Source organism: Dryas octopetala, chromosome 6 (genome assembly GCF_963921425.1).
Source record: "Dryas octopetala chromosome 6, drDryOcto1.1, whole genome shotgun sequence".
Lineage (NCBI taxonomy): Eukaryota > Viridiplantae > Streptophyta > Magnoliopsida > Rosales > Rosaceae > Dryas > Dryas octopetala.
In genome coordinates this window covers 13629907-13657906 of record NC_141371.1, presented here as the reverse complement: position 1 = coordinate 13657906, position 28000 = coordinate 13629907, and the positions used below count along the sequence as shown (strand labels likewise).

The 28000-nt window shown below is 34.9% G+C and overlaps 2 protein-coding genes across 11 annotated transcripts; both read right to left on the bottom strand.

Annotated features, from left to right (window-relative positions):
• Positions 1–95: 95 nt before the first annotated feature.
• On the bottom strand, positions 96–6031 carry LOC147282596 (Haloacid dehalogenase-like hydrolase (HAD) superfamily protein). The gene is made up of 6 exons (XM_086248025.1): positions 5592–6031; positions 4973–5079; positions 2745–2853; positions 2496–2657; positions 1669–1842; positions 96–362 (listed from the first exon to the last, which is right to left on the bottom strand). The coding sequence occupies exons 1-6, from the start codon at positions 5928–5930 to the stop codon at positions 333–335; spliced, it is 921 nt and encodes a 306-aa protein (XP_086104151.1). The 5' UTR covers positions 5931–6031; the 3' UTR covers positions 96–332.
• Positions 6032–21075: 15044 nt separating this feature from the next.
• On the bottom strand, positions 21076–26256 carry LOC147282595 (protein argonaute 5-like). Of its 10 annotated transcripts, none has more exons than XR_015122906.1 (13): positions 26080–26256; positions 25853–25958; positions 25509–25687; positions 24834–24905; positions 24667–24718; positions 24365–24531; positions 24083–24201; positions 23140–23363; positions 22771–22825; positions 22439–22674; positions 22158–22307; positions 21926–22059; positions 21076–21819 (listed from the first exon to the last, which is right to left on the bottom strand). XR_015122906.1 is itself a non-coding variant. In XM_086248031.1 (12 exons), exons 10-12 carry the CDS (start codon positions 22588–22590, stop codon positions 21981–21983), a joined length of 381 nt encoding a protein of 126 aa, XP_086104157.1. In that variant the 5' UTR covers positions 22591–22642; positions 22771–22825; positions 23140–23363; positions 24083–24201; positions 24365–24531; positions 24667–24718; positions 24834–24905; positions 25509–25687; positions 25853–25958; positions 26080–26256; the 3' UTR covers positions 21076–21980. The 10 variants fall into 10 exon arrangements, 7 of the variants coding, with proteins under 7 accessions (XP_086104157.1, XP_086104159.1, XP_086104155.1 ...); XR_015122904.1 differs by having other exon boundaries at positions 21076–21553; positions 21723–22059; positions 26080–26255; XR_015122905.1 differs by having other exon boundaries at positions 21076–21832; positions 26080–26255.
• Positions 26257–28000: the final 1744 nt, after the last annotated feature.

Sequence of the window (28000 nt, the reverse complement as noted above, 5' to 3'; positions counted from 1 at the left end):
CATAAATTGCAGGTACTAAAAAGTTTCTAAGCAATTTTTGAGGAATTGATCGTCTTAGGATCTTCAAATAAGGTCTAATTCAAAACAGTAACAGATGAGGACCAGAAGCATAGAAATTGCACACCATTTTTCACAAGAAAGACATAAATGTCTTAACATTGTCTCACATATCTCTTTAGGTTTCACATAGGTGTTCTTGCCTCACGTCTCTCTTTATGCAGATTACAACAAAGCAGAAATATACATCCCCCACCTACATCCCCCACCTCCCCAAATGAAGCTAAAGAAACCTGTACAAAGAGAGCATCATTCATGTTGCACAAGACATTATTTTAAACCTGAACGCCTACCCTCTGAGCCACCTGCATCAGCAGAAAGTAATGAAACTGTTATAATAATAAATTGGGAGACGTAATTTACTAGAGGTAACTCTGTATAATTTTTAATTTTAAACCATGGATATAACTTTTGTCAAAAACAAAAATGTCAGAAAAATGAATGACAGGACATAATAAGGAGGATGAATGCCGTGAGAGTTTGACGCATTTTCTATCAACCCTCAAATCAAAATATCAGATCAACAAGTTCAGTAAATTGGGCTTTTCGGAACTGAACATATATACAAATGCTAGAGGAAGACAAAGTATGTTCACTCCTATGCCTTTAGAGGACCTAGAAAGCATAATATAAACAACATCTATGTATCCTGGTCTCTTACACATGACTACAGTAACTGCTAAGACACTAGATATCCACAACTCAACTTAGTTACCATGTTACTGTTAGCTTGATACGGCAGCACCCATGAGAGAGAGAGAGAGAGAGAGAGAGAGAGAGAGAGAGAGAGAGAGGAAGAGAAAAAGAGAGAGGTGGGGTTTTTTATAACTGTTTTAGGCTTTTTTATTATATTTGAGGATAAAATGGGAACTTCTGAGGGAAAAATATTCATGGGGTACAATGAGCAATTTTAGCGGGTACACATCGAATTTCTCATCATGGTATTAGAGCTCTGGTTCTAGAAGGTCTTTGGTACGAAACATCTCAACCCTATTTCCTACTTATTTGTTAATTTGCAATGTGGGGCTACACCTATATGTCTCTATCTATATCTCCACCTGAAGGAAGGATGTTAGCTTGACTATACATTGTTGAACCATTCTCATCCCTAAAAGCTTAAGCTAATGGGGCCTAATGGTATCTATTAGTTTCAAGATATAGCTCAAGTTGAACGCATTTCTCTAGAGGACCTAGAGAGCATGTCCACTCTTATGCCTTCTTAGAGATTTTAAGCAATTTCCTCTTTCCAAATTTTGATTTATTTTCTTCATTTTCATCTATTCTTACTTCTCATTGTTAACTTTAAATAGGATGAAAAGTTGAAAGACAATTATGAAGACAAAGTTGGGATATATGTTACATAACTCTCAAAGGTTGCATGGGAAGCAACATCAAGGGGAGAGAGGGGAGAGGGAGGGAAGGAGAGAGCAAGGGAGAGAGAGAGAGAGAGAAACTTTGCTTCAAATTGAATAACCTGAAGTGTTATTTTCAAGAATATGACCCATGATAGGCCCATGCTCCTAGAGGTTTTTTAGGACATTGTAAATTACACATCGTAAGCACCCTTACCCAAACATCCCATAGTGTAGTAGAGATGTGATGAGAACGTACCTCCTTAAAGGAGTAAACATCACTTCCCCAAAGCCAAGCATCACAGCCTGCATCTCTAGCGCCCCATATATCATTCCTACGATCATCCCCCACATGCACAGCATCCTCAGGTTTGACTCCTAATAACTCACAAGCTTTCAGAAATATTGTTGGATTTGGCTTCTCTGCTTCAACCTGTTTATAAGCGAGAATCACTCCATCAACAATGGAAAAAGGATGATGGGGATACTAAGTCCTAACAACAGAACTATTTTTTCATGAGAAATGCATATCTTTAGACTGTGGGGAACAAAAAACACATTTTGTGAGTATTTCTTGTATGTATATACAATTAGGTAATTTCTTTTTAACATGTAAAGTAATCACTTCATGCAGGATACATGCATACTTCAGAAAGATTCTAAATATGCATTTGTGTGCATGAGAGGGAGAGGGAGGGGGGGGGGGGAGGGAGAGAATTTCTGTTCAACATGTAAATTAATCACTTCATGCAAGATACATGCATACTGCAATTCCAAATGTGTATGTGTGTGAATGAGAGGGAGAGGGAGGGAGAGAGAGAATTTCTGTTCAACATGTAAATTAATCACTCATGCAAGACACATGCATACTGCAGAAAGATTCTAAATGTGTATGTGTGTGCATGAGGAGGAGAGGGGAAGAGAGGGGAGGAAAAGGGAAGGAGGGAGGGAGGGAGGGAAAGAGATAGGGAGAGAGAGAGAGAGAGAGAGAGAGAGAGAGAGAGAGAGAGAGAGAGAGAGAGAGAGAGAGAGAGAGAGAAGCAAGACACATGCATACTGTGGAAAGATTCTAAACAATTCACTTACTTCAGCTGACACTGCTACTGCATCAAACCAATGTTCACAATTTAGAGCCTGCAAAAGTGGTCTTAATCGGGTATCAAAATTTGAGACAACAGCTACTTTGACACCTGCTTTTCTTAGAGCCTCAAATACTTTCTCAGCTTCAGGATCACAGAGGTGCCAAGCCTATGGAAGAAAAATCAGAGAAAATATCATAACCAAATTCACACTTCTACATGTCATACAGAAAATGGTACTTATAGATCACCCAACCTTGTCAGTTGTATAGTAGTTATAAAGTTCTTCAAAGTACTGAGAATCTGAGCAGCCAGTGGAAGAACTGACTATATATTGCCAGAAGGGTCTCCCATCATTTACATATCTGCAATGGAATATGAGAAAAAGGCACACTTCAAGATTAAAACAAAAACAAACAAAAAAAGATTTATTAAAGCTAAACTTCTATATTTATCTGAAGCAAAGGATTAAGGGAAAGAAAAAGAACGGAAAATAATTTCTTTCATTTGATAAGCACAGAAAGGATTCATATTTACTTGTCCAAAAATTAATTACATGTTAATCATATTTTAGTAAAAGTATTTAAGACATAAGACCTGGATTTATGTACCAAGACGTGATATATCCACTAGTCAGGGTTATGAAGAACCTGCAAGCACTACACATGAATAATTGGTCCTGGGAAGTGGGAAGATATTCTGATTGGCTTTTCCTTTACAAGAATAAAGTTATTTAAAAGTTTAAACTATTTGACCCTTCAAATAAAAAAGAGAAGAAAATGCGGGAAGAAAATGCGGGAAAATAAACTAACACCAATCACATAACGACAAATTTACAAGGAGACAAAAAGATTCAATTCGGTTACCATTCCGATCAACCAAACCAAAAATCAGTTACCATAACTTTAGACAATCAAGGCATGCAGGAAGATACAAATAACTCATTTAAAATATAAGCAGATGCCAATGTAAACCTTGAAATGATGCAAGTGAGCGCAGGTCTTGGGCTTATACAGGACAAAAACCGACTGCCCCCAAAATTTCCCTTGCATCATGTGCAGAAGGACCAAGGAAAAATAAGGAACTTCTCTATCCAATGGTTTTATGTTTCATTACAAGTTTGGCAGAGTGAAAAAGGACACAAATAGTTCAAGTTTGTTCATAGTTGAACCAAGTAGTACAATTTCCATATTAACTCAGGGACCATATGTGACATTGTTACCACCTCTTGGCTAAAACAAATGAGACATCACCAAAGATAATCACCATTTCAAGAACTGTAGCACTAGATTTTTCAACATTAATAAATAAGTTAATATCCATAAAATAAAATAAAAAATCACCTACCAAACAAAATTGGAGAATTGTGATTTCTATTGCCATCATACAAATTTTATCTACTCTTAATTGTGTGCATGCATACTTTTTAAGTTATTCTCAAGAGCACAAATGTAGGAATAAATTAAATTAAAAAGGAAAAGGTATATTTAAGTGATGCATATGCAAGCCTGTTAGTATGAGCTACTATCAAGAGCCATGCAGTGGATATAATATAATCGAGGTCCACCTTTTTAAGGCAAGTTATCCAACCCTTGATTTTTTTCTAAACCTGAAATGCCTCAGGATATGCGCATTGGAGCATCAAAGTTCCCAGATCAGCCACAATTGCAATTTTCTTTTCTTTTTTGCTAAATGATTGATTTAACTTGACTCATTTAAGTTTGGGATATGACAAACATTTGGTCACCGTGCCTCAAAAGGACATCATAGTAGTGAATGATAGGTCATGCATAAGCAAGCTTTCTTATTTGCAAAGCCAATAGGACCCCACACCCTTATCTTAGCACAAATTTGTCCAAAACTTACACAGATTCATGACAGAATCATCTCCAAATTTCCCTGTGAGTACGAGCTTAAAGATTTGGACCATTGGTTGTTGAGTAAAATCAGAAAGATCCCTTGACCAAACCCATTGATTACACATTGGACAGAAAGGGAATATTCTATGATAGGACTTAAGGACTGTCAATATATTTCACAAAATGGAAGAAGGAACCACAATTTTTTTAGACTGTTAGATCTCTCCAAGTCACTCAATTGTAAGAAAAGAAAGTGAATTAGCTCTCCAACACAATATTTTGAACTTTACAAAACAGAAGTCATGAATTAGCTTCTCACCCCCCATTATACCAACAAAAAAAAAAAATTAGCCCAACTTCCAGATGCAAAATCATAGCTATTGAAGGCAGAAATTGAGTCCATTATTTTTATACAACACTTCCAAACAACTGTCCTGATAGCAAACCAAATCAGGCAAGAACAAACGGCAGACAGAAATTCATTATAACTAATGGGAAATAAAAATATAAAGACATAAAATCCAAATTAAAAAAAATAATAACAATAGCAGATGGATAACTGGAAACCATATAATCCATTATAAAAGTAGAAGTAGAAAAATGGAGAAGCAAAATGGGAAGAGACCTGAGACGAGATTGACCCCAAGGCTGCTCGTAAGCCCTTCTGTATCTGTTCAAAATCTCTGCCTCTGAGTACTCCACCCCATACTTCTCCCCTATCTTCCTATATATCTATGTCAACAGCACAATATTCAATGTATCAGCAAAGAAATAAAGAGACAGATAATGGCGCAAATATAAAAAAGGCATAATCGTGCAAAACCTATAATTTCTATACTCAAAAGCCACAACGATAATGTAATTTAAAAAAAAAAAAATCCCAGAAATCCAATTCTACCACACATAAGTCCAGAAACGCAGAAAGTAAATACATGCTTTAAAAATCAATGTGGATAAATATAATCGTTCCACGCCAATATGCACAAGTAAAGTATGTTAAAAGAAAAAACTAAGAGTATGTTATTGTATTTGCATTTCTGTATAAACATAGCCCAAAACACAAAATGAAAAAAAAAACCAAAAAATCAATTCTCAGATATACAAACCCAGAAACTCAAAAGTTGAATTACATTCATACAAATCTTGTGTACAGAAATGAATATGTGGTTGTGCATGTAATCTTTGTTTGTGTGTGTGTGTGTGTGTGTGTGAGAGAGAGAGAGAGAGAGAGAGAGAGAGAGAACCTGAGCCATTGGCTGAGAAGGAACAACAAGGGTGCCAACAGCATCAACAAGCACAGCCTTGTGAGTGATTTCACCATAAAGAGACCTCCTGTAGTCCTCATAGTCTTTCACACCCAACATCTCCAATCCCATGTGCCTCGACCCAACAGCCTGTGTCTCTTTCTGTGCCGCCACAGCAGAGGACGAATACCAAATCGACCCACCGAGTCCACTTCCAGGGTCGACCCGGACCGGTCCCTTGACGCCATTGGAGCAAGACCCAGATCCGAAAATCGATGTTTTTGCGGTGAGATTCGTCAGGAGCCTAGAGAGCTTTGTTCTGGTTGCCATTAGCGCCATTGCTGAGGCTTCATTTGAGGCTCTACTGCCACACTCTCTCTTTGTTTGTGTTTTTTGGCTCTCTGCGTGACTCAGCTTATAGCCTTATACCAGAGCAACAATGGCTGCCAACATGGTTAAAGATCCTCATTGTGGGCAGTATTTATAGAAACGCTTCTCGGAATCTGTAGTATGACGATAATAGCCTCTACACTTTTACAGTTTTACTAATTTCCACTGATTAGTGATTAGTAGAATTATTGATTTCCAAAACATTAATTGTTACAACATTAGTGATTAGTGATTAATTTCCACATTAATTGTTTAAAGTACTCTTGCAACATTAATTTTGTTATAATAATAAAGAGTGAAGTTTCATCTGTTAAGTTGATCATTCTAACATATTTTGTCAAACTTTTTTTTTTATTTTACCTTTTATTGCAAAAATATAATGAAATCACTCAGATCTATTCAGTGGTCATCTACCGAAACATCTACCAATATTTGACAAATAATTGTCGAATAAACACAAACATTGCGGCAGATATTTATTGAATGCCTTTTTCATTTTCATTTGGTGGTTATCCACTGAATAATTCACCAATGTTCAGCAGATTACTGTCGAATAACTATAAATATTTTGGTAGATAACTATCGAATGAATCGACGAACAAAATTGAAATTTGTTGTTTTAAGGGTAAAGTTGAAATTTTGAAATAGAGTAGTCAACTCAGCAATTTAGGGTGGTCAGAATAGCACTGGCCAATAATAAATTAGGTTTATTTTTAAAGTCCAAAACAAAAAAGCTCATGATCGGTCGGCCCACTTGCAAAAACAAGATGACAGGCCAATCCACTTTAATGAGCCAAGCGCTTAGCACTTTCACCGAACACTCGACACCTTCACCGACCACTTAGTACTATTCACCAAGTACTCGATAATTGCTATTATGCGACAATAACTATTTAATTGTATAAAACATTTGTGTTATACTATTACTAATTGCTACCATTAAACATTGGCAATTAGTGTCAATTTGCCAGTTCCAAAAAAAAAATAAAAAAACACAACGAGTGCTCGGCACTAAAAACACGGAAGAAACGTAAGCTTTATTTGTACAAAGTGGACCTATTTATCATTGCAACGTTTTAGGTGAGATTTTTATCATTAAGAGCTGTAAAATGGACTTTAGAGTAATTCACTTTATTAAATTATACAAACACCTTATGAAATTAATATAAAAGGATCTATTTTTTTATTTAAAGTTATGATTTTTTTTTTTCACTAGCATTTTTATTTATATTAGAATTCGAAGGGTTGTATTAAATTGAGATTGTAATGGATTTTAAAAGAGTTATAAACTCTTGCAGATTTTATGAATGCTATAAATTCTTATTGAATTCCATTCCAAAAGTGAAATTATTCTATATAACCGATATACTGTCACGTAGTGTAACCAATCCAACGTATCATAATATGAGTGAATGTTATTAATATTATACCCTACTAATATAAATATATCGTTCAGTAATACCCTTACACGTTAGATTGGTTACAACATATGGCAGTGTACCGAATACACCGAAAGAGAAAATGCTGGGATTCTCATAGTCTTTGTTATTTCAACAAAATCCACCAAAATCCACTAATAATAAAATCATTTAAAATCAATGAGTTTTTTAATACACTGGCCTAGATTTTCATGGAATCATTAAAATTCTGAATTGAATACACCTATATTTTTATAAAATTTTTAAAAGGGAAAATATTTTGTATCACAGGAGGGCATAAGATCTATATGCCATAATTTGATGTGGCAAATCTACTTCATACATATCATTAATTATTTGCCACATAGATACCGTTATACCGCATCACTTTTAGTAATTACGATATTACTCTTCCCAAATTCAATTTCTCTAATTCATCTCACCCATTAATTTTTCTTTCAATTTATTCTTCCCACAGCTTTAAATCCTGTTCTTATGATTCATCTTTCAATTCCTTTATATTTTTTATTTTGTTATATAATTTTTCATCACAAGTCTTTTTTGTTTATATTTTAATTTTAAACCCAACTATAGTCCAAGAAGGAGGGGATAAGTAGAAAGCTAGAATGGTGATGGTGGGTCTTTCCTCTTAATATATGGCAAGATTTCGCAACAATGTTGCAAGAGGAGGAGGATATTGTTTTGGTGGGTGGTGGGTGGTGGGTGGTAGGTGGTGGGGTTGGAGAAACTGATGGGATGAAGGGAAAGAATGGCAATAGTGGGATCGGGCAGTGAAAACATGGTGGATGTAAAGAAGAAACTAGGAAGTTATGATGTATTTATTTCTTTTGCTTTTTCTATGCATTTTTTGTTTGTGTTTAGGTTGTAGGCAAGGAGTGAAATTTCGAATTTCGCATAAATTTCGATGAAAATTTTAACAGAAATTTCAACGGAAATTTCAATGAATTTTAACTTTCGACAAAAATTAGACAGAAACAACAGAAATTGCCATCAAAATAAATAAATTTTGAATGAAACTTTACTATATGTTTATTTAACATATTATCTATTACATTGATAAAAAACATTAAAGAAACCAAATTATATAGTAGGTTTCATGTAATATAAGATGAATATAATGCGCGCTGGAAATAAATACTGTTAAAAAAATAGTTCACTAATTAATAATTACATAAATTTGATTAAACAAACACCTCAGAGCTTGTGTAATTTATTTTTCAGTTTTTCATAAATGAAAAGAACTTTTCAGAGCTTTAGATTGTTGTTGTTTGTGCTTATTTGAAGTTGTTCCATTATTACTTTCCTTGAAAATTTCAAGAACGAAATTCTTTTAAGGGAGTAGATTGTGAGACCTCGTATTTTTCTAAGTTTTATTTTGAAAAATATTTTAAATATTTTTTAAATTTATTTGAGAAATAAAATATTTTGGATTAATTTTATAATTTTTGTTTTAAATTAGTTTGACATGTTCTTTGACTTTTTGAACTATTGGGCTTTTGACTTCGATTTGTGGCTTGTTGGAAAGGTCTCAAACACACGAACACGTGAGCACAAACTGTGCATCGATCGAAGCTACGGTTTAAGAGATACGAGCATTTGAAATGATGGACATTTTTGTAAATTTATAAACATGAGTTTTAAACACTCAAAATCAAATTTTTTATTTTAATTTATCTTTTCTCATTTTACATTCACGCAGCCCACCACCTGACACTCTCATTCTATCTCTTCTCTCTTTCTTTTTCCTTCTCCTTTCTCTTTCTTTTTTTTCTTCTTCTCCTTTCTCTCATTCCTCCATCAGTAAGTCCATCCTTTCTCTCCTGTGCCGACCACCAGCCCACCCTCTCTCTCTCTTTCTTCACCTGCGCCGACCACTAGCCCACCCTCATCTCTTTCTCCTTCCTCTTGCCCCCTATCGTCACCCTCTGCCGCTAAAACCCACCAAAACCCAGAAATCCCACCCAGCCGAAAACTTCGCCGAAATTTCAAGAATTTCGACAAAATTGTCGAAATTTCGGCAAAATCATCGAAATCCAAACGAAATTTTGTTGGTTTAGTTTAAAAATTTCTATATCTCAAAAAATAAAAAATTTCAGCAAAATTTTTGAAATTTAAATCCTTAGTTGTAGGTGGTTTAGGATAAAAAGAAAAAAGATTTCTGATAGAACTAGATTTCTTTAATTGATTTTATTTTTTTCATAATTTAAATGTTATAGGAATTATATGAAATGTTAAAATGGTCTTTGCCAATAATAATGTGGCAAATCAATAATAACTTGTATTTAATCAAATCAGATATTTCAATTATTCAAAGTCGTTTATTTTTTAAGTTTCTATTCAAACACGATTTCTACAAAAATTAGACAAATCGAAAACCGTTCAACAATTTGGTCATCATTTCAAGTGTTTAATGAGAATATTATATTATATTATTTATTTGATTACAATTAGATGATTTAGTGGTTTCAGACTATTTTTGTATAGGTAATCCTTAAATGGAGACTTAAATAATAAACAACTTCAATTATTGAATTACAATACGGATAGCGTCTCACAAGTCATATCTCATTATAACTAAATAAGGTATACATCATTAGAAGTGTCTTCCTCATTTACAAACGGTTAATAGGTTTAATTAAACTTTTTTTAGTCCTAGAATTTTTAACATTTTCTACTTTTCCAGTTAGTTAAATTTTGGCTTATTCGTGGATTTGCCCCCTGAAACTAACCTTTTTTTTTTTTGTTCACTTTCCCCCCTGAAAGTAAAATTCTCACATTTTGCCCTCCAAACTTTACACTCTCATCTACACCCTAAACTCCATCCATTATCTGGAGTTCTAGAGCTCCGTTTTGAGTGCTCTTGATATGGTTGTAAAGAGGAGATGTATAACTTCAAAACGAGTATAAGATTGCTGATTTTGGTAGAGGTTTGATGAGTCAAAAGTCGGGCCAAAGTTGAAATAAAAACTGGACTAATAGATGAAATTGATGAAACTTGGCTATTAGGAGTCATTTGTAAAATTCGGGAGACAAAGTGAGAGAATTTTAAATTTCAGGGGCAAATCCATGAATAAGCCTTAAATTTTTTTCATGGATACATTTTCTATTTTTATTTTTCTATTCGCTTAATAATATAGTTATTATAACCTCTCTTAATTCTTTTTTTTTTTTTTTCTCTCTCTCTTCATCTTTGGAGCTTCAATATATCACTTAGACATAGCTCTTAATCCTTTGAAAGGCCTACATAAAAAAATAAAAATTGTTTGAAAGACAAAGACACATAGCTTTACCAAAAAAGAAAAAGAGTATCCACCTACATGATCTACATCAAGGCATGCGTATGCCTAAAATCAGTTTTTTTGTTTTCCTAACATTTTAAATAAGATCCGTCTTATCTCTTAATCGTTACTTCATATATGGCATAATTAAGGAATACTATGTATTTGATGACTGTATGAGAAAATGTATCCAGTCTTTGTACATCTTAATTTATGTGTACAATGTGTACGTGTACATATAATTGAATGTATAAGTAAATTAGATTAGTAATTCAATATACTTTTGCCTATAGTTTTTTTTTTTAAGAAGATACTTTTGCCTATAGTTAAATCTTGCGCTCATTTTTATGGTTCTAGATAATTTTATAATATAATCAGATAAATAACATGCTTTGCATTGAATGTTTTAATACATTGAATACAGAGGGGATAAGAAAGAACAATGTTTCCTCCTTGTTTATTCTGGTAAACGGATCATAATTTAATATGTGTTGACTTATAATAAAAAATTAATCATTAAAAGAATGAATATGTGTTAAATTGCTACTGAATTGTAACATGATCTTACATACATAGAGTCGGGTCCTTTTATGAAAAGGATGAACCAATTCAATTAATTTTTTAGAAAATTAGGATTAAATATCAAATATCAATAGTTTTTTAATAAAGCAGCAAGACACTAATTTTTTTTAGTTTAGGTACTAACCTATAGTAAAACATTTTGGATTAGGTCACAAATCAGTTTGTTATACAGTTGTGACTGTCAAACAGTTATAGTTGTAATTGTCGAACAGTCACAGTTGTGATTATTTAAAATTTATAAAAAATCAAAATTTTTAAGGGTTTCATACTTTAGATTTAGATTTGAGGGATGAAGTCCTATAACCCAAAGACTAAACATTAAAGTTTAAGCCTTGAAAATATTGAAAAAACAACAAATCAATAAAAAAGTTATGACTGTTAGACAGTCACAGTTCGATATAATCATGTTTTTTAAAGTTGGTACCTAAACTGAAATTTAGTACCTAAAGTGAAATGACATAAATGTTTTAGTAGTTGAAATGAAAAAATATTATAATTTGGTACCTAAAGTCAATGGACCTTTAATTTTTTTTTGTTACATTGAAGGGAATCAAACCTTGAACCTTATTTAATTAAGGGCAAATTACACAAAAGTACCTCAACTAATCACCCTATTTCACTTGAGTACCCCAATAAAAAAAAATTTGCTCGTAAGTACCTCAATTACTGATTTTGCACACCCAGGTACCTCCGTCAACTATTTCGTCATGAAGCCGTTAATTGTCCACGTGGCACACTGACATACCTTTAAAAAAAGTGCCACGTGGACAAAAAAATAATAAAAAATGAAATAAACTTTAAAAAATGAAATAATTATTTTAAAAAACTCAAAAAATTAAAAACTAAAAAAAAAACAAAAACAAAATAAAAAAAATGGAGTTGCAGGGGCTAATGCAGCCTCCCTCAGAGACCCACTCAACCCAGCCATCCACCCCTCCGACCCCAGCTACCCTGTCGCCAATCCACCCACCACGCCGCCGACCCACTCGGCCACCCACCCCCTTTTTCTCCCCCCTCTCCTTTCTCTGCCTCACTTTCTCTCTCCTCGCCCCTCACTTTCTCTCTCTGCCTCGCTTTCTCTCTCTCTCTCTCCTCGACCAAGCCACCCACCCCTCTCTCTCCCCTCCCCTCTCCTCTCTCTCCCCGAAACCCCAGCCCCGACCCGCCCCGTCCCGAGCTCCACCTTTGTTCAGATCTAAAAGAGAGATGCGAAAGCATCGGAAGCTTCATCCATGGCAGCCTTTGGCTTCCACAATATGTTCTTAATTCCAATTTTCAGAGCTGATTAATTGGCTCAGTGTGGTCCTGCACAGCAAGCCGCTCTGACACATCACAAAGTGATTTGAGATTGCACTGGATCAAAGCTTCAGCAAAGTAGTAGGTCTCATCCTTGGTGGGTCACTGGATTGGGTGGCCGACGCGGGGGAAGAAGAGGGAGGAGGGCTCGGGGCTGGGGTTGGGCTGGGGTTTCGGGGAGAAAGAGAGAGGAGAGGGGCGGGGAAAGAGAGGGTGGGTGGCTGGGGTCGGCGACAAGGTGGCTGGGTTGGGTGGGTCTCAGAGGGAGGGGTGGGAGGCGGAAGGAGGGGTGCTGCAACAGTGCTCCCATGTTTTCAGATTTTGGTGAAGACGATACCAACCAAAATCCAAACAATTTCAGAGAAAGAGAGAGGATGGGAAAGAAAAAAAGAGAAAGAGGATAATGCTTGAATTTTGGTCATGTTGATCTTCTGCCGCTGGTTGTTGTTTTTGTGGGTTTAGGGTTTCCATTGAGATTGGGCTAATGCTTGAATTTTCATAGGGTTCCTACCTAACGTCAGTCGACGACGACAATGCTAGGACCTTGTAGATCGGCGTCATGGTGACCGACCGGAATAAAAAGAGGCGTCGATGGTGTTGGAGAAGGGGATGCCAGAAAGATGGGAGGGGGATGAAGTGGGTTCCTGCAATTGGGGCTGCTGGGTTCTTTCATTTTTTTATGTTTTGGTAAGGTAGCTGGGGTCGGAGGGGTGGATGGCTGGGTTGGGTGGGTCTTGGAGGGAGGGGTGGGAGACGGAGGGAGGCTGCACTAGCCCCTGCAACTCCATTTTTTTTCTTTTGTTTTTTGTTTTTTGAGTTTTTAATTTTTTTAGTTTTTTAAAATAATTATTTCATTTTTTTAAAGTTTATTTCATTTTTTATTATTTTTTTGTCCACGTGGCATTTTTTTAAAGGTATGTCAGTGTGCCACGTGGACAATTAACAGATTTCTGACGGAATAGTTGACGGAGGTACCTGGATGTGCAAAATCAGTAATTGAGGTACCTATGAACAACTTTTTTTTATTGGGGTACTCAAGTGAAATAGGGTAGTTAGTTGAGATACTTTTGTATAATTTGCTCTTTAATTAATCATAATTTTTACCTCATCCACCCTCACTACCTCGATTAACCCCAAAGCTTAATTCAATTAGTTTTTTTTTTTTAGCACAGATGTAATCATATTTTGTAGCTTCATTGTGGTGGCAGAAACACCTAAACTTGATCGGTATGTATGTGCATGTTTATCAATAATTTATTATGTACAACGTTGTTTTATTAAATAATTTGGTATGTTATGCTCTATTATTGATATACTTTGTTTTTAAATATGATCAGATTGATATGCTATTTTTTTTAATAATTATTTGGTCTAGTGGTGACATTCAATTTTTTTTTTGTTAGCGTAAATTCTGAATTCAAAACTTATAGACAATAGTTGATTAATAAAAAAAAATTGATATACTTTTTTTTGTGGGCATTGACAATTTGTAAGTAGGTAATTAATAAGTGTGAATTTGTTTTTGTCAATACGATTAATATAAGAGACAAAATATGAGAAACAAGTGGAATACATCACATCTGAGAATTAGATTTATTTCAATAAAGTAATTACTACTTGAATTAGTCACTATCATTTATGAGGGTGGTGCTGTGCGAATGTGCGATCTGTACAAAAACTGATTTTCACTTGAGAATATTTCTAAGCCCTTTCGTATCAACCTGCAAACATCAATCGGTGAAGGTGATTCATACCTGGTTTGTGACTGTTTGTTTTTTTTCCCCATATTACCGAGCTGGAGACCATACATGTACATATTGATAAATATATGGGGCCAAAATCAATGGTAATTATCTCGAGGATGAATTAGAGTTAAGGACTTAACACCAAATTCACCAATTTTATCCTTAATATATTTATTGTTTATTACTTTAAAGTCCTAAGATTACTTAAAAAAGGTAAATTTAATTTGTTATTTTAAAATTTTTTTTGTAACAATAGAGAAAATTTTCATGTGCATCATGCGATTCTTATACCTCGATCAATCGGCAAATGTAGTTACAGCTGTTGATCAATTGTTTTTCTTTATTTTCTCCTTGAATCATAAATTTGTGATGTTTATTAGGATTTTTTTGGTGTGTTGAAGTATGTTATAGGGAGTTTATTGATTTAAGATTTAAAGGTTGTGCTTTTTAGGCTTATTCGTTAATTTGTCTTTTGAAACTAACTTTTTTTTTCTCACTTTGCCCCCTTAAAGTTAAATTTTCTCACTTTGTTATCCGAATTTTACAAATGACTCACAATAACCAAGTTTCGTCAACTTCATCCAATAGTCCAGTTTTTATCTCAACTTTGTCCCGATTTTTAACCCATCAAACCTCTACCAAAACTAACAATTTTATACTCATTTTGAAGCTTTGTACACTCAAACTCAATTATGCTAATTATGATAACTTTTTATAACTACAAAATGATAAAATGAATATATTTAAATCAATTCGTTTTTTAGATGTGAAATTAAAAGAAAAAAGAAACAAAAATTAAATTTGAGAAAGAACCTCATTCTCTAGTCCTCTAACTCTCTTTCACAAAAGCATATTTATTTTCTTTGAGAAGGAGATGAGTATTTTGTAAATCGTTGTAATAATGGGTGAATCAAATGAATTTATCAAATTCGGTATTTTTATTATAAAATTTGAACTCACAATTTTCTCTACAATATATTATATAAGTGAATTAGTAACACTTAAGTGGCAATGTTATTGTCCCACTCAAAAAAATTCTGATTTTAAGAGTCACCACTAAATCAAATTGGGTGTATTTTTAATAACTGAGAGTGTTTTGGGCCAGTTTTTATGCACCAAATTAAATTAAATTGGGTGTTTTTTTTGGCAGACAAAGGAAAGCCGTTTCGAATCCGTGTCAGCAAATTTTCCCCTATGCAGCATCAACCATATCGCAAACTAAAGTTGGGTCCCACCTCATGACTTCCCACGCATGTGTGGGTCCCACTGCTGTTTTCCGTTTTCCTTAATCATCGCCATTCATTCGTCAGCTTCTCTTCTTTTTCTTCTATGATTCTATCAGACTATCAGTTTGTCCTCATCCTCAATTCCTCATACACCTTGGATTTTGGCGTTTTGTGTAAAATATTTGAGGGCTGCTATTTGCACACCCTTTTTTTTCTTTTTGCACACCCTTTTTCTCTTTTTTTCTCCTACACACCCCACACACTTACTTCAAATTCAAAATCTCTCAACACACACCCAACCCATTACTAAAATACCCTCATTTCATTACACACCCTTCTTTCTTTTCCTCTATTTTTTCTCACGTTCACACCCCCCTCCCCCTGTTTTTTTTTTTTTTCTTCTTCTTCTCCAGCCAGCCAGCCAGCCCCTCCACCCAACCAGCCAGCCAGCCCCTCCACCCAACCCACCAAGCCCCTCAACCCCCTCACCCGACCCACCCCTCCCTTGGCGCCATCGACTGCTGGTGGTGAGGGATGCGATAACATGACCATGATCTTGGTGCAGTTCAAGAAGCCCCTTCGGTCCACTGAACCTGCAAATGACCAATACTCGCCAGTCGAAGCAGCAGGAAGTGATTCAAAGTCAGGTGAAATTGAATCGAATTAGTGGCTGCCTTGGACCATGAATTACAAGAGCTTTCATTGCGTTTTACTCTTTCAAAAGAAATGGTTTCTCAGATTTAGTAACTGTAGATGATGGTTTAGCATGAAGATGAATGGATCAGTATTTAGTAAAATTCGTTTTTCTGCTCGTGAATGTTTGCTTATGCTTGAAATGCAAGAATATCACAACTTGAATAGTATGTACAGATAATGACAAGTCAACCAACTGTTTGAACAACAGCAGCATCTACCCTATATTTGAGCTGTTTAATATCATCATCATTTCTTTTCTCTTCCCCAGCCCACCCCAACCCAGCTCCGACCACCCCTCACAGCCCACCCCAGCCCCGACCCACCCACTCAGCCCCTCACCGGACCACCTCATTCCCTCCCGCACCCCAGCCCTGTAGCAGCAGCACCTCCTCTCTCTCTCTCCTCCCGCGCGCAGCTGCGCATCCGTTCGACACTGGCCCGCCGAAAATGTCACACTCGTTCGGCAGGCATCCGCCGAACGATGTGAGTGTTGTTCGGTAGGTACCCACCGAACATCAAGGACCCGTTCGGCAAGTGCCCGCCGAACCAGCTACTCGGAGAGAGAGAGAGAGAGAGAGAGAGAGAGGGAGAGAGAGAGAGAGAGAGAGAGAGAGAAGGGCACGCCGGTGGTTGGAAGCCGCTGCGCGCGGTGGCTGGAGGGCTGGGGTGGTCGGGGCTGGGTTGGGGTGAGAAGGGGCGGGGCTAGGGTGGTCGGGCCTGGGTTGGGGTGGGCTGGGGCGGGGCTGGGGTGGTCGGCAGAGATGGTAGAGAGAGGGAGAATGGTGGTGGGCGTGGCTGTGCAAGCTTGAGAAAGATGGAGGGGCTGGCTGGCTGGCTGGCTGGAGAAGAAGAAGAAAAAAAAAAAAAAAAACAGGGGGAGGGGGGTGTGAACGTGAGAAAAAATAGAGGGGGGGGGGATGGGAATGGGGTGTGTGGGTGTGTGGGTGAGGGGAGGGTTAAAGTGGTATTTTTCTTGAGGCTTTTTTTTTTTTTTTCAAAAGGGGTGTGCAAAAAGAAAAAAGAGGGTGTGCAAATAGCAGCCCTCAAATATTTTAGTGCAATTATGCAAATGACAAATTAATGTGTCGTTAACTTTGAGTGTAATTATTGGAATGGAAGCCTCAGAATCCATTATATTAGTCTTGGTTTTTCATGTGTAATTAGAGCTCGTCGCTTTCATTCTCTCTCTTTTTCATTTTTGTAGAATTTTTTTTCTTATTATATACAAGTTAATTATAAAATAATTGACATCAGCCAATTACAAGTCTTAGATGTACAAGAATTTTACTACATTTATGACCGGCATTATGATCTCAAGAATCCGCAGCGAATTATAAAAATGGGTGAACCATTCTTTAAACAAAAAGCACATCACCATCTTGATGAATACAAATATAGAGTTCAAAGAATTTCTCATATTTAGTTTATGTTTTGTTCTTTGCTATTTGATAAAAGAGTACTTTGGGTGTATTTGAGGTTTGGGTTTGTGAAAGTGAAATACTTTTTTGTAATCTCCTTTTGATTAGTGGAATTTTTTCACCGTCTTCACACGAAAACATAATCCAATCACATTAATTTAGTAAACCATCGAAATCTTAACGTTATGTGTTTTGTGAGATTTGGTGTTTGTCATATTTTGCAATCACATTGATTTGTCAATTTCGCATAACAATTGTGTAGCACTACTCTCTAAGTTTGTCATGTGTCTTATAAACTAACTCTTACAATAAATACATATATTATGAAATATTAAAGAGAGAGACCAAAGTCTCATCTCTCTCTCTTTCTCACTATATAAATATGGACTAGGTTGATTTATAATGTCAATTGGTTGATTAACTTTTAAGTAAGGACCAGTCGAAGGCTCATTTATATTGTGGACCGGATTGATTTAATTATAGATTAGTAAATTTATATCATTGACAAGTATGTGGATCATTAAACTTTTTTAATTACATTATAAGTGATAATAACACTTTTAGATATTTAAATTATTGTTTCACCATATCAATCAACTTTGCTTATTTTTTATATACTTTGTTTTCAATATTTGGTTAATTATTCCACTTTTGGTTGTTATAAAGGCGTCCTAGTCAGTGCCACGCACCTTGGTAAGTAAAATCAAAGCATTTGGGCTTAATTCAAATTTTGTGTTGATGGTTACAAAATATCCAAGGCAGTGCACTTACCTACTTAATTGTAGTTTGTAAAGCTAGCCAAAATGACAAGTCGGTAGAAGATAGAGGACATTAATGGATAAGTGAGTACGTTTTTAATTACTAATTAATAATGTAATGCAAGTCGATTAATAATTTACCATATATGATTAACCTTTGGTGAATGGATTTCTTTCTGTTTTGATTACCACTCTTATTTTTTAATTACATGTTAACCTCATCTGACCTTACTCCAAACAAGGAAATCCCAATTGAACCAAATTTGGAAGTGAATATACTTTGTTGTTTACTTTTCATCTTCTCATGGTAGTTAAAAGTTAAAACACTTGAATAGGACTAGTTTCCACGGTTAAATCCTTTCGCATCTATGAAGATAATTATTTTAATTTTCTTTTTTGAAAAAAAATTCACGGGAAAATTAGTTGAATGATATCACATTCTATTAGTGTTGACATTTCGTATCTCAAAAGAGCTTAGAAAAGGATCAGAAGAAAAAAATTGTAGTAGAGAACCAAATTGTAATTGAAGAAGCTAGCTTGTCTTATATGAGACGTTGGAATATATCTTAGAATTTTCTTTAAAAAAGTTATTAAATCTTAGAATTTTGTATGCATGAAGAAGGCTATTTATTTTTTAGAATTTTCTTTCCTTTTCATTTTTTTTTTTGAAAAACTATATAATTGGTGAAGATGTTATAAAAAAGTTTCAGGAAAAGGATGTCAAGAAAATTTTATATGAAAAACAATCAATTGTCAATAAATAAATGCAATAACAGTTGGCAGTAAAGAAAAGTCTCACATAATTAAATAAAGATGTGTAGGGTACGTCTTATATTCGTCAACTCCTACACATGACTTGGAGTTGTGTATCAACATTAATTCTAAAGTTGTAGATTGTAGATGATCATGGTGCAAAACACTAGATGTACAAAATAAATCATGACCATTGATTCTTTTGAATTAAACTATTGATTCATAATCATAATGTAACTGAACAAACCATTTAATTGATTAAAATATACAGTCGTTGAATGAGACGAAACAAAATGGATAATGTCATATACATTCTTGTCATTCTCATCTTTACTTTGTTCTCCAATCTCTAATTTTTCTTTTTCATCAACTGTATGTTATCTGCTTAGAAAAATAGAAAGAAAAGAAAATCGTCCTTTAAGTCAGGCTCTTTCAAACAAACAAGGAACACATATAATCCATGGACTAATGCCCCACTCCTCCAAGTCCAAGCACGACATTGGTGAAGCATACTCCTTGGTTCATCTTAGCCACATGAATGATATATATTGGGTGAAAATGACACATGAATTTGATGGTTGAAAACTACGAAAGAGACATAACCAGACAGTGTTGTTGAGGAGTGTGACTGAAATTAGATCATTGGGCTTGGGCAACCAAGCTTGTGGACATAGTCTTCTAGACCTTCTCCACCTCAATTTCTGATAATTTTATGGGGCCACAGTGCCACACCCACACTTTCTAAACCTTGTGGCCTTTTTTCTACATCTTTTTGCTACAATTTAAAATGTGTGACACTGCTTTGCTTAGTAAAACAAGGACTTTGTTGTGATGGAGAATCATGTAGACCGAGGACCCACCTGGTCCTATGACTCACTCCTTCATATGGTCATCTGAGTCATGACATATGTGAGCAAGGGTCCAGCTGTTCTCAAAAGGATTAGATAGTTCTTAACACACTACTACAAAAAAGTTCATACATATCAATAATTTACTGATATCTAAGGCCCCTAAAATTCGATATAGGAAATCGTGATATCTATTCTCATTAGTTTACATATCAGTTTTGAACTGATATCTATAGAGGTTTTTAAATTAGTTCCTTTTTTAAATGCGATATATTTTTCCTTCCTGGATGGTTAAAAACTCAATAAATGATATATTTATAATATATTATATTAGTATTATATTTATAACTGATATCATATACATTAATAATGTGTTTTAATCGTATAACTGGTATAATTATTTCCATAGACATCTATATTGTGTATAAGAACAGATATCTTAAATCAGACTTATATGTTCTTGAATTATGGAACTGGTATACACTATATCATAGACATTGGTTTAGTTCTCATAAATGATATATGATATGTGAATTATATGTGTTTGAAATATGAAACTGGTATTCATATTCTTATAGATATCGTTATTTTTTATAAGAACTGATATCATATATGTGAATTATATGTTTCAAGAGTATGAAACTGATATAAATATTTTTATAAATATCGGTATTGGTGATAAAAAATGATATCGTATATTTGACTTATATGTTTTAAAAGTATAAAACTGGTATAAATATTTCCATAGATATCGGTATTGGTGATAAAAATGGATATCGTAAACATCTATTATATGTGTTTTTATTGTAGAATTGATTATGAAGCCATGATTGATATCAGTTTATTTTCCCAAAATAGATATCTATTCTCTATACCATTTCAGTTTTTATATTAGAATTGATCTAATATATTTCGAAATTAGGGTTATGTGACACCTGTTTTGATATCAGATTTATTTTCAAAAAACTGAAATAATTGGTTAACACCATTGAACCATCCAGTGCATATTTATTTAGTGGCCAATTTTACCTGCACAGATAAGCTAAACTGATTCATTTCATTCAACAATCCATTCCATTCATCAAATGTCATATATTTCAAAGGACCCAAAAGTTGTCATATCACAAAAATTAGGGGGAGATCTCATCATCTCTAACTACCCCTTCCTTCAAATATGTCTAAGCTATAGCTAGGCTAGGCATCACTTAAAACTACCCTTTACAAAAACTATTAGGCAGTAGGCTAGGCATGCATTTTCCCAAAAAACTAGGCAGTAGGCATGCAATTCCCCATTTCCCTTTACAAAATATGGGCATAGCAGCATTTAAATTAATTGATCTAAGTTCTATAATATCCACAAAATGGCACATCCAGCCATCACCACATATACCTAAGCCTACACATAATTCAAGTTAACAAGGCGAGAGAATATTATCTTCGTGGATATTTGCAATGTAATTCACAGGAAGTGATATCCAAAATGGCACCAAGTCAAAATCATTCACAATAAGAGGTTTGCACTCACAGAATAGCCTTGAAAACAAAATGCATACAACAACCGATTACATGGGGAAATTCAATAGATCTTCATGTTAACATATTCAGCTTATAATATAACCTATAAATGTTATGAATAACTTGTCCTTCACATTCAGAAAATTAGCAGGCAATTTATGGTGAGTAACAGGAAAATGGTGAATACCTTAATACAATCACGCTAAGGCAAAGGCCTGGACATATCTCAATAGTTAAAATGCTTAGCAAGAAATTCAGTCACCAGGATGGGATCATAAAAAGATCTGGCAGACACATTTGCAACATTGAAACAGAACATGAAGCCAAGTCATTTTTATTGCTTGACTTAGAATAATTCTTAAGACAGGGAAATGTAGGTAGAAGCCTTACCAACATTGAGCGACAGCCCCAGCTGGGTTGGCCTCAGACTTTGGTAAAATCCTCTCTAGTATTCCAGACCATCCCCAAGGTTGCCTGGCTGCCCAAGCTCAGTGGAGAAAAATGATCTCCCGACAACAGTGTACCTGTGCAAGAAAATACAAAATTCAAACAATAGTGAGAAAACCAAGTCATAAAAATTTAAAACAAAAAACTACACATTTTTAACAAATAGAGACATTACTTTTCAGATGGTGTGGCCCTAAGAACAACATCAAGAACTTGTATAGCCTCTTGAGGCATTTCAAGGTGTCTGCTGCGTAAGAACTGTTGTAGTTGATAAATGTCAGGCTTATTGGCCAATTTGACAGCCACCTTAAACTCTCTATCCTTCCTGCAGGTTTAAATGAGTAGAGCATACAAATACAATGAAGTTCAAAACCAGAAAGAACTATAAAAAAATACGTAAAGAAAAACAAAAAGACAAACAAGCAGTGACACGGTGACACCTCACTGGGAAAATACCTCTTTGAACCTGATGGCCCAGCACGACCATCTTTTTCAGGTAACTTAACCAAAAACTCCTTTGAATCAAATGGCAATGACCCAGCTGTATATAAGCTTTTCCTGCCATCATAGGCCGGCATTCTCTTGCCCAAATGTGACTCAGAGTACATACGAACAATGTTTATCTTCAGTAAACATTTATGCAAACAGTACAATGTTTATCTTCAGTAATTATGGTCAACATCCAATGCGACCTTTCAAAAAGGGTAGCACTATAATTAGCATGCATGAATAAATGGCAGGCATAAAAAAGGTTCAAGAAAGTCAGTTAATCATCTAAACACCCTTACCCAGAATTGTAAGGCACCAAGAAAACACGATTGCTTTTTCCTTGCTGAAAACGAGCTGCCATGTAGGTTGATCAAAGAGTGGACTTATATCAAAGAGTGGTTACATTCAGGCACTGAACTTGTTAGTAAAATACAAGGCTGAAAACAATAAATAAATAACCAAATCTAAATGCCACTTTCAAGCATATTTTTTTAACAGGGGGGGAAAACAGAAGCAACATCATTGATGTATTGGTTATGAAAACACACACACACACACACACAAAATATAGATGACCATAGTCCATAAACAAGTAATTCCATAAAGAAAAAGAAGAAAAAAAAAAACAAATTCAGAATGAGTAAAAGAAGCTAAGAAAGGTAGTGTACCAGTGACTCGGTGGAAAAGCTGAGTATCAGAATTTGAGATACAATGAGAAGATGGGTGGTTTAGAGCTGCTTTTAAATTGGGTTTCATCCTACAACTCCGAGTAGCACTTTTACCACAAGGAGAAATCTGAATGTGTATGTTTTGAGAGTTCTTTTTCCCTCAAGTATTGACAACACCAAACATCTTCGAAAGTTTCTTGAAAACCTTGTTGCATATTTAATCCCTGCATTAAGTAAACAAAAAATATAATATGTGAGAAATAAAGTTATATCAGCACAATGAACTGATTCATAGGACAACTACCCACTCGAATGAGAACTGTCTGCTACACAAACATAAGAAAAAATAAATCATTAAACATCAAAAATTTTGAATTTGGTTATGTCATTAGATAAGGCACTAGGCTTCTATAATAATTTGATTAATTTCTAAGGGCCTCCTTAAGAGAATGTAGAATAAAGTAAAAAGAATTTAGTTATTTCTTTCTCAACATATTGTTTCTTAATTTCTTGGTTGTGGAGACTCCAACCTCAGGGGAGAGGACTATATTCATTACTTCAGATAGATCAAAATTACAAAATATCATATATAAGAAACCATGTATGTAATAGCATCAGGAAGAAAAATCATAGTTGACCTTTATACATACTCTCAATGGATTCTTTCAAATCGGGGCTTAAAAAAAACCTTAACTCAACATGTAAAGAACCATCTACCTCAAAAATGATTAGGAAATTAGTTGAAAAAAAGGTAACCATATGCTTTAATTACCACACACCAATTCATTTAATCACTTTGATTTGTACAGATTTTTATAGGAGCTTTGATTTTACAGTTGAAACATTGGAGAGGGTTTAAAATTTGTCATACAATTCTTAGAACAAATTATACCAATAAATGCTCCTTCCTTTCCTAAGGTAAAAAGTAAGCAAACAAACTTACAAGTAAACCTGGCAATAGAAATGTGAACTCCCAGAAAAATGAGTTCTTAAACCCTTGGCAAGATTTCCAATAGCTTAGATGGCTTCAACTGCAATAGCTATGTTCACATCTGTTATGAGCTGCGGGAAAAAGATAGGCATTGAGAGAAAGGGATTGTAGAGGATAAAAAAATCATTTATGTGGTAGATCAGCTGTACTGTTACATTGGAAATGCAATTGACAAAGGACAATGTTGAGGTTGGAAGATGAAAATAGTTTGTTCAACTAAAAATAAATAAGTACCTTCTTTAACGTCCGACAGATTTCTGTAAAATCACCAGGGGATATTCTTTTAGTTGAAGCAAGCTTGGTTAGCTCTGCAACAGCCTCCTTTCGCTCTGACCACTTTGTAGATTTCTAGAACACAGTGGCAACAGTAACAGCAATAGGCAGCAGACAAGACAATTAACCTATATAACTTAAAAGGTAATATACAACAATACACAATATGAGATTGTATTTTCTGATGAATAATAACCATGTCATTTTTCCTACTTGAACCCAAGTAAACAACAAAAAAATGGTCTACAGATTGTTACACATACCCGATTACCATCAAGGTCAAATCCTATCCTTGTAAGGAAGAACAACCATATTCTGAGGAAAGCCAAACAAGGAATGTTCAACAATTTAAAAAGGAAAAACCTACCATAAAGAAATAGGTGAAATACGACACAATTTAGAGAGTATAAATAGAGTGAGCAAATAATACCTTGGATCCTAACCCATCAGAAGCCCAATACTACCAGCATAAAGCAAGCAATGCAGCAGGGTTATTCCTAACCTGAACAAAAAAAAAAATACATAATACATTTATCTTTTGTTTTTCACTCCTATTTTGGTTAGGGGAAGTACGAGACAAACAACAGAACTAGTCATTACTACCCAATTAATTATGCTATTTTGTTTTCATGGGAATTCAACTTGTAGGTCAGACTGGAAAATCATTCACAAATAATTATCTTACAACAAAGAATAAGAAATGGATTTACCGCTGGAATCTAGGATGATGAAGTACTTTCTAGCTTAAACACTACATAGCATGGGGTTGATCTTTACCAAACAAATTAGCTCCAAATGCTTTCTATGACATGAACAAATACCAAATTGATTTCATTCTACGTCCATAACAACTTGAGTATATCAATAGATCCATAACAACTTGAGTATATCAATAGATCCATAAAAACTTGATTGATCCTGTAGCATTGGATATTTGAATAATGCTTCAAAAAGTAAAAGCAACCTCAAAGGAACATGGGAACTTGGCAAGATGGATCAGTGGAGGATTATTATACTTTGAGTTTGCACAATTAACATATAAAAATATCATCCCAACAATCTAGATCTAACAAGACATTTTATATTAAACAAAATGTAAGCTTACCTGTGAAGACAACAATGCCAACTTTCAGTCTTCAACTTGGCATTGTTCAACTTGTAATAACCATTGTGAATGTTGTCTTCAACTTGGCTTGTTCCCGCTGAACATTATCAAACAAATGCAGGATGCAAGTAATCTCAACAGGAACCACCTCTGTCCTCCCACGCCTAGAGTCATAAACCCTAAAGTAATCTCAAATGTATTAAATAGAAAAATTAACTAATAAAATCACAAACCAAATTGAATCACAAAAATAAAAAAACAAATGAAGTATGGAAACCCCAACGTTCCAGGCCGTATCAACAAAACCTAAAAGAAAATAAATAAGAAATTAATAGATGAGTAACCTGAAGCTCAGGGTGACGGCGCAGGTACCGGAGATGATGAACGACACTTTCTTTCCAGGTTGTTCGCAGGTACCAGGGCTTCAAATTCTCGCAATATAGATTTGACCTAGGTTTTCAGAAAGAGAGATAAGGATTGCGAAAAGGAGAGATATAGAGGGAAGTAAAGAAACGGTGAAAGAAGAAGAGAAAGAGAGAACAGAGAGAGAGAGAGATGGAAGAAATCTAACCCCAGGGATTCGCAGAGAAAAGAGACGAGCTGATATCAGGCTGACCTAGGTTTTGCTGAGAGAGATGAGAGGAGTAAGGGCTTGAGTGAGAAACAAAAGAGAGAAATAGAGAGTAGAAGGAGATCGATGAGAGGAGTACCTAGCGATGAATGAGGTCGCGATGAAAGAGAGAGTGTGAGTGTGTGTGGATGTGGCTCTATCAGAGTCACAGAAGTGAGTGTAGGTCGTGTTTTGAGTTCTGTTTTAGGCAAAAAAAAAATAAAAAATTAAGTTCTATGAACAGTAGCGCCTTTTTTCTTGGCACTAAGCTTGCGATCAGTTTTTTACTTTAGATATCACTTTTAATGAATAGTTAAGTAAATTGAAAAACTTAAGATATCATATTGAAAAACTTGGTGATTTATAAAATATTATATATATCAGTTTTTTGAAAAAAAAACACATAAGCGATATTAAAAATCCTATTATATCGAATACCTTTAAAATTGATATTAATGTATTGATATGTATGAGCTTTTTTTGTAGTAGTGACACTCTATTGTATAGTATGGAGGGGAAGCTATATGTCACTTAGAAGTTTGCATTGATCCTTAATTATAACAGGCTTACCGCATTTGTTGTTTGCTTGTATAGCTTTTGTGCATGGCAGAGATCAATCAACTAATTCTAAGAAGAGGGACCAAAATTGCTTGAACACTTATAGAGTAGTGCAAGAAGACTTTCCTTGGGTAATGTTAAACTGTAAACTATATATAAAACATCCAGTTATATATACTTGAGACATACATGTATAAGAACACGAAAATCATCACTACCTGCAAGTTCAAACTTACCATTAGATGAGGAAGACATGGTGGAATCAACAAACTAGCCTTCTACTCTCTCTACAACATGAAGCAATTGATTCTATGGAGCTCAATATTCTGCAGTGTGTATGAGAGCAAGGACTAGCTCCATTTTATAGAGGTTGCCTCGGCAAGTCCTTCCCATGGTAGACTACTAGACTTTGTGCCGAGATACAATCCTGCTCCTCTAAGGTTGAGATCAATCAACTAATTTGAAGAAGAGGCACCAAAATTGCTCGAACACTTCTACAGTAGTGCAAGAAGACTTTCCTCGGGTAGTGTTAAACTCCCTTGAACATTATTCGACAAGGTTGAAGCACAACTTGAGAGAATTCGAGCACTATTTGAGATTTCATAATTGAGAGTTATATTTATAAAATTTCAAAAAACGTGTTAAGTGTCTTTAAAGAATAAAGACTCAAAATTGACATAATTTAAAAATTTCTCAATACATAAAAATAATATTTGCTATTGCGGTATCTATATTATCTAACAAAAGGTAAATTCCCGTCCAACTGTAAGAACTTTTTGACTTTATGTCGCAAGCCCACTAGTCACCACCATGCAATATCGATAAACTATTTACAACCACAAGTAAAATGAACAATTTTAGGTATTTAAATGATCTGTTTCATCATATTACACTAAAAAAAATTAATGTATATGTTCTCGTATTATTTAAATAGTTTAACATATTATAATATTAGACCGTGAATTCAAATAATTAATTATAAAGATGCTTGTTTTGTTATAATTTTAGCCCACCACCATAATATTTACCACTCCAACGCCGTGGGGTTTCAACACTATTGGCTAGCGCACAGCCTTTATTCGTTAACAGACACTTGATCGGGAGCTTTGTTCCCAGCTTTCTCTGACCGTGGGCTCCGAGATGCTGAAGACGACGATGTGGAGAAGTGCTTCTTCTTCTTGCAACAGACACAGAGGTATTCCTTTGCCTTGTCTTCACTACTCTACTCATCTTCTTTTCTTCAACAATTACTTTGCCTTGTTTCATTCTCAATCCTCAATCCCAACAAAATCTACAAACCCCCAACCCAAACCCACTAATCTCC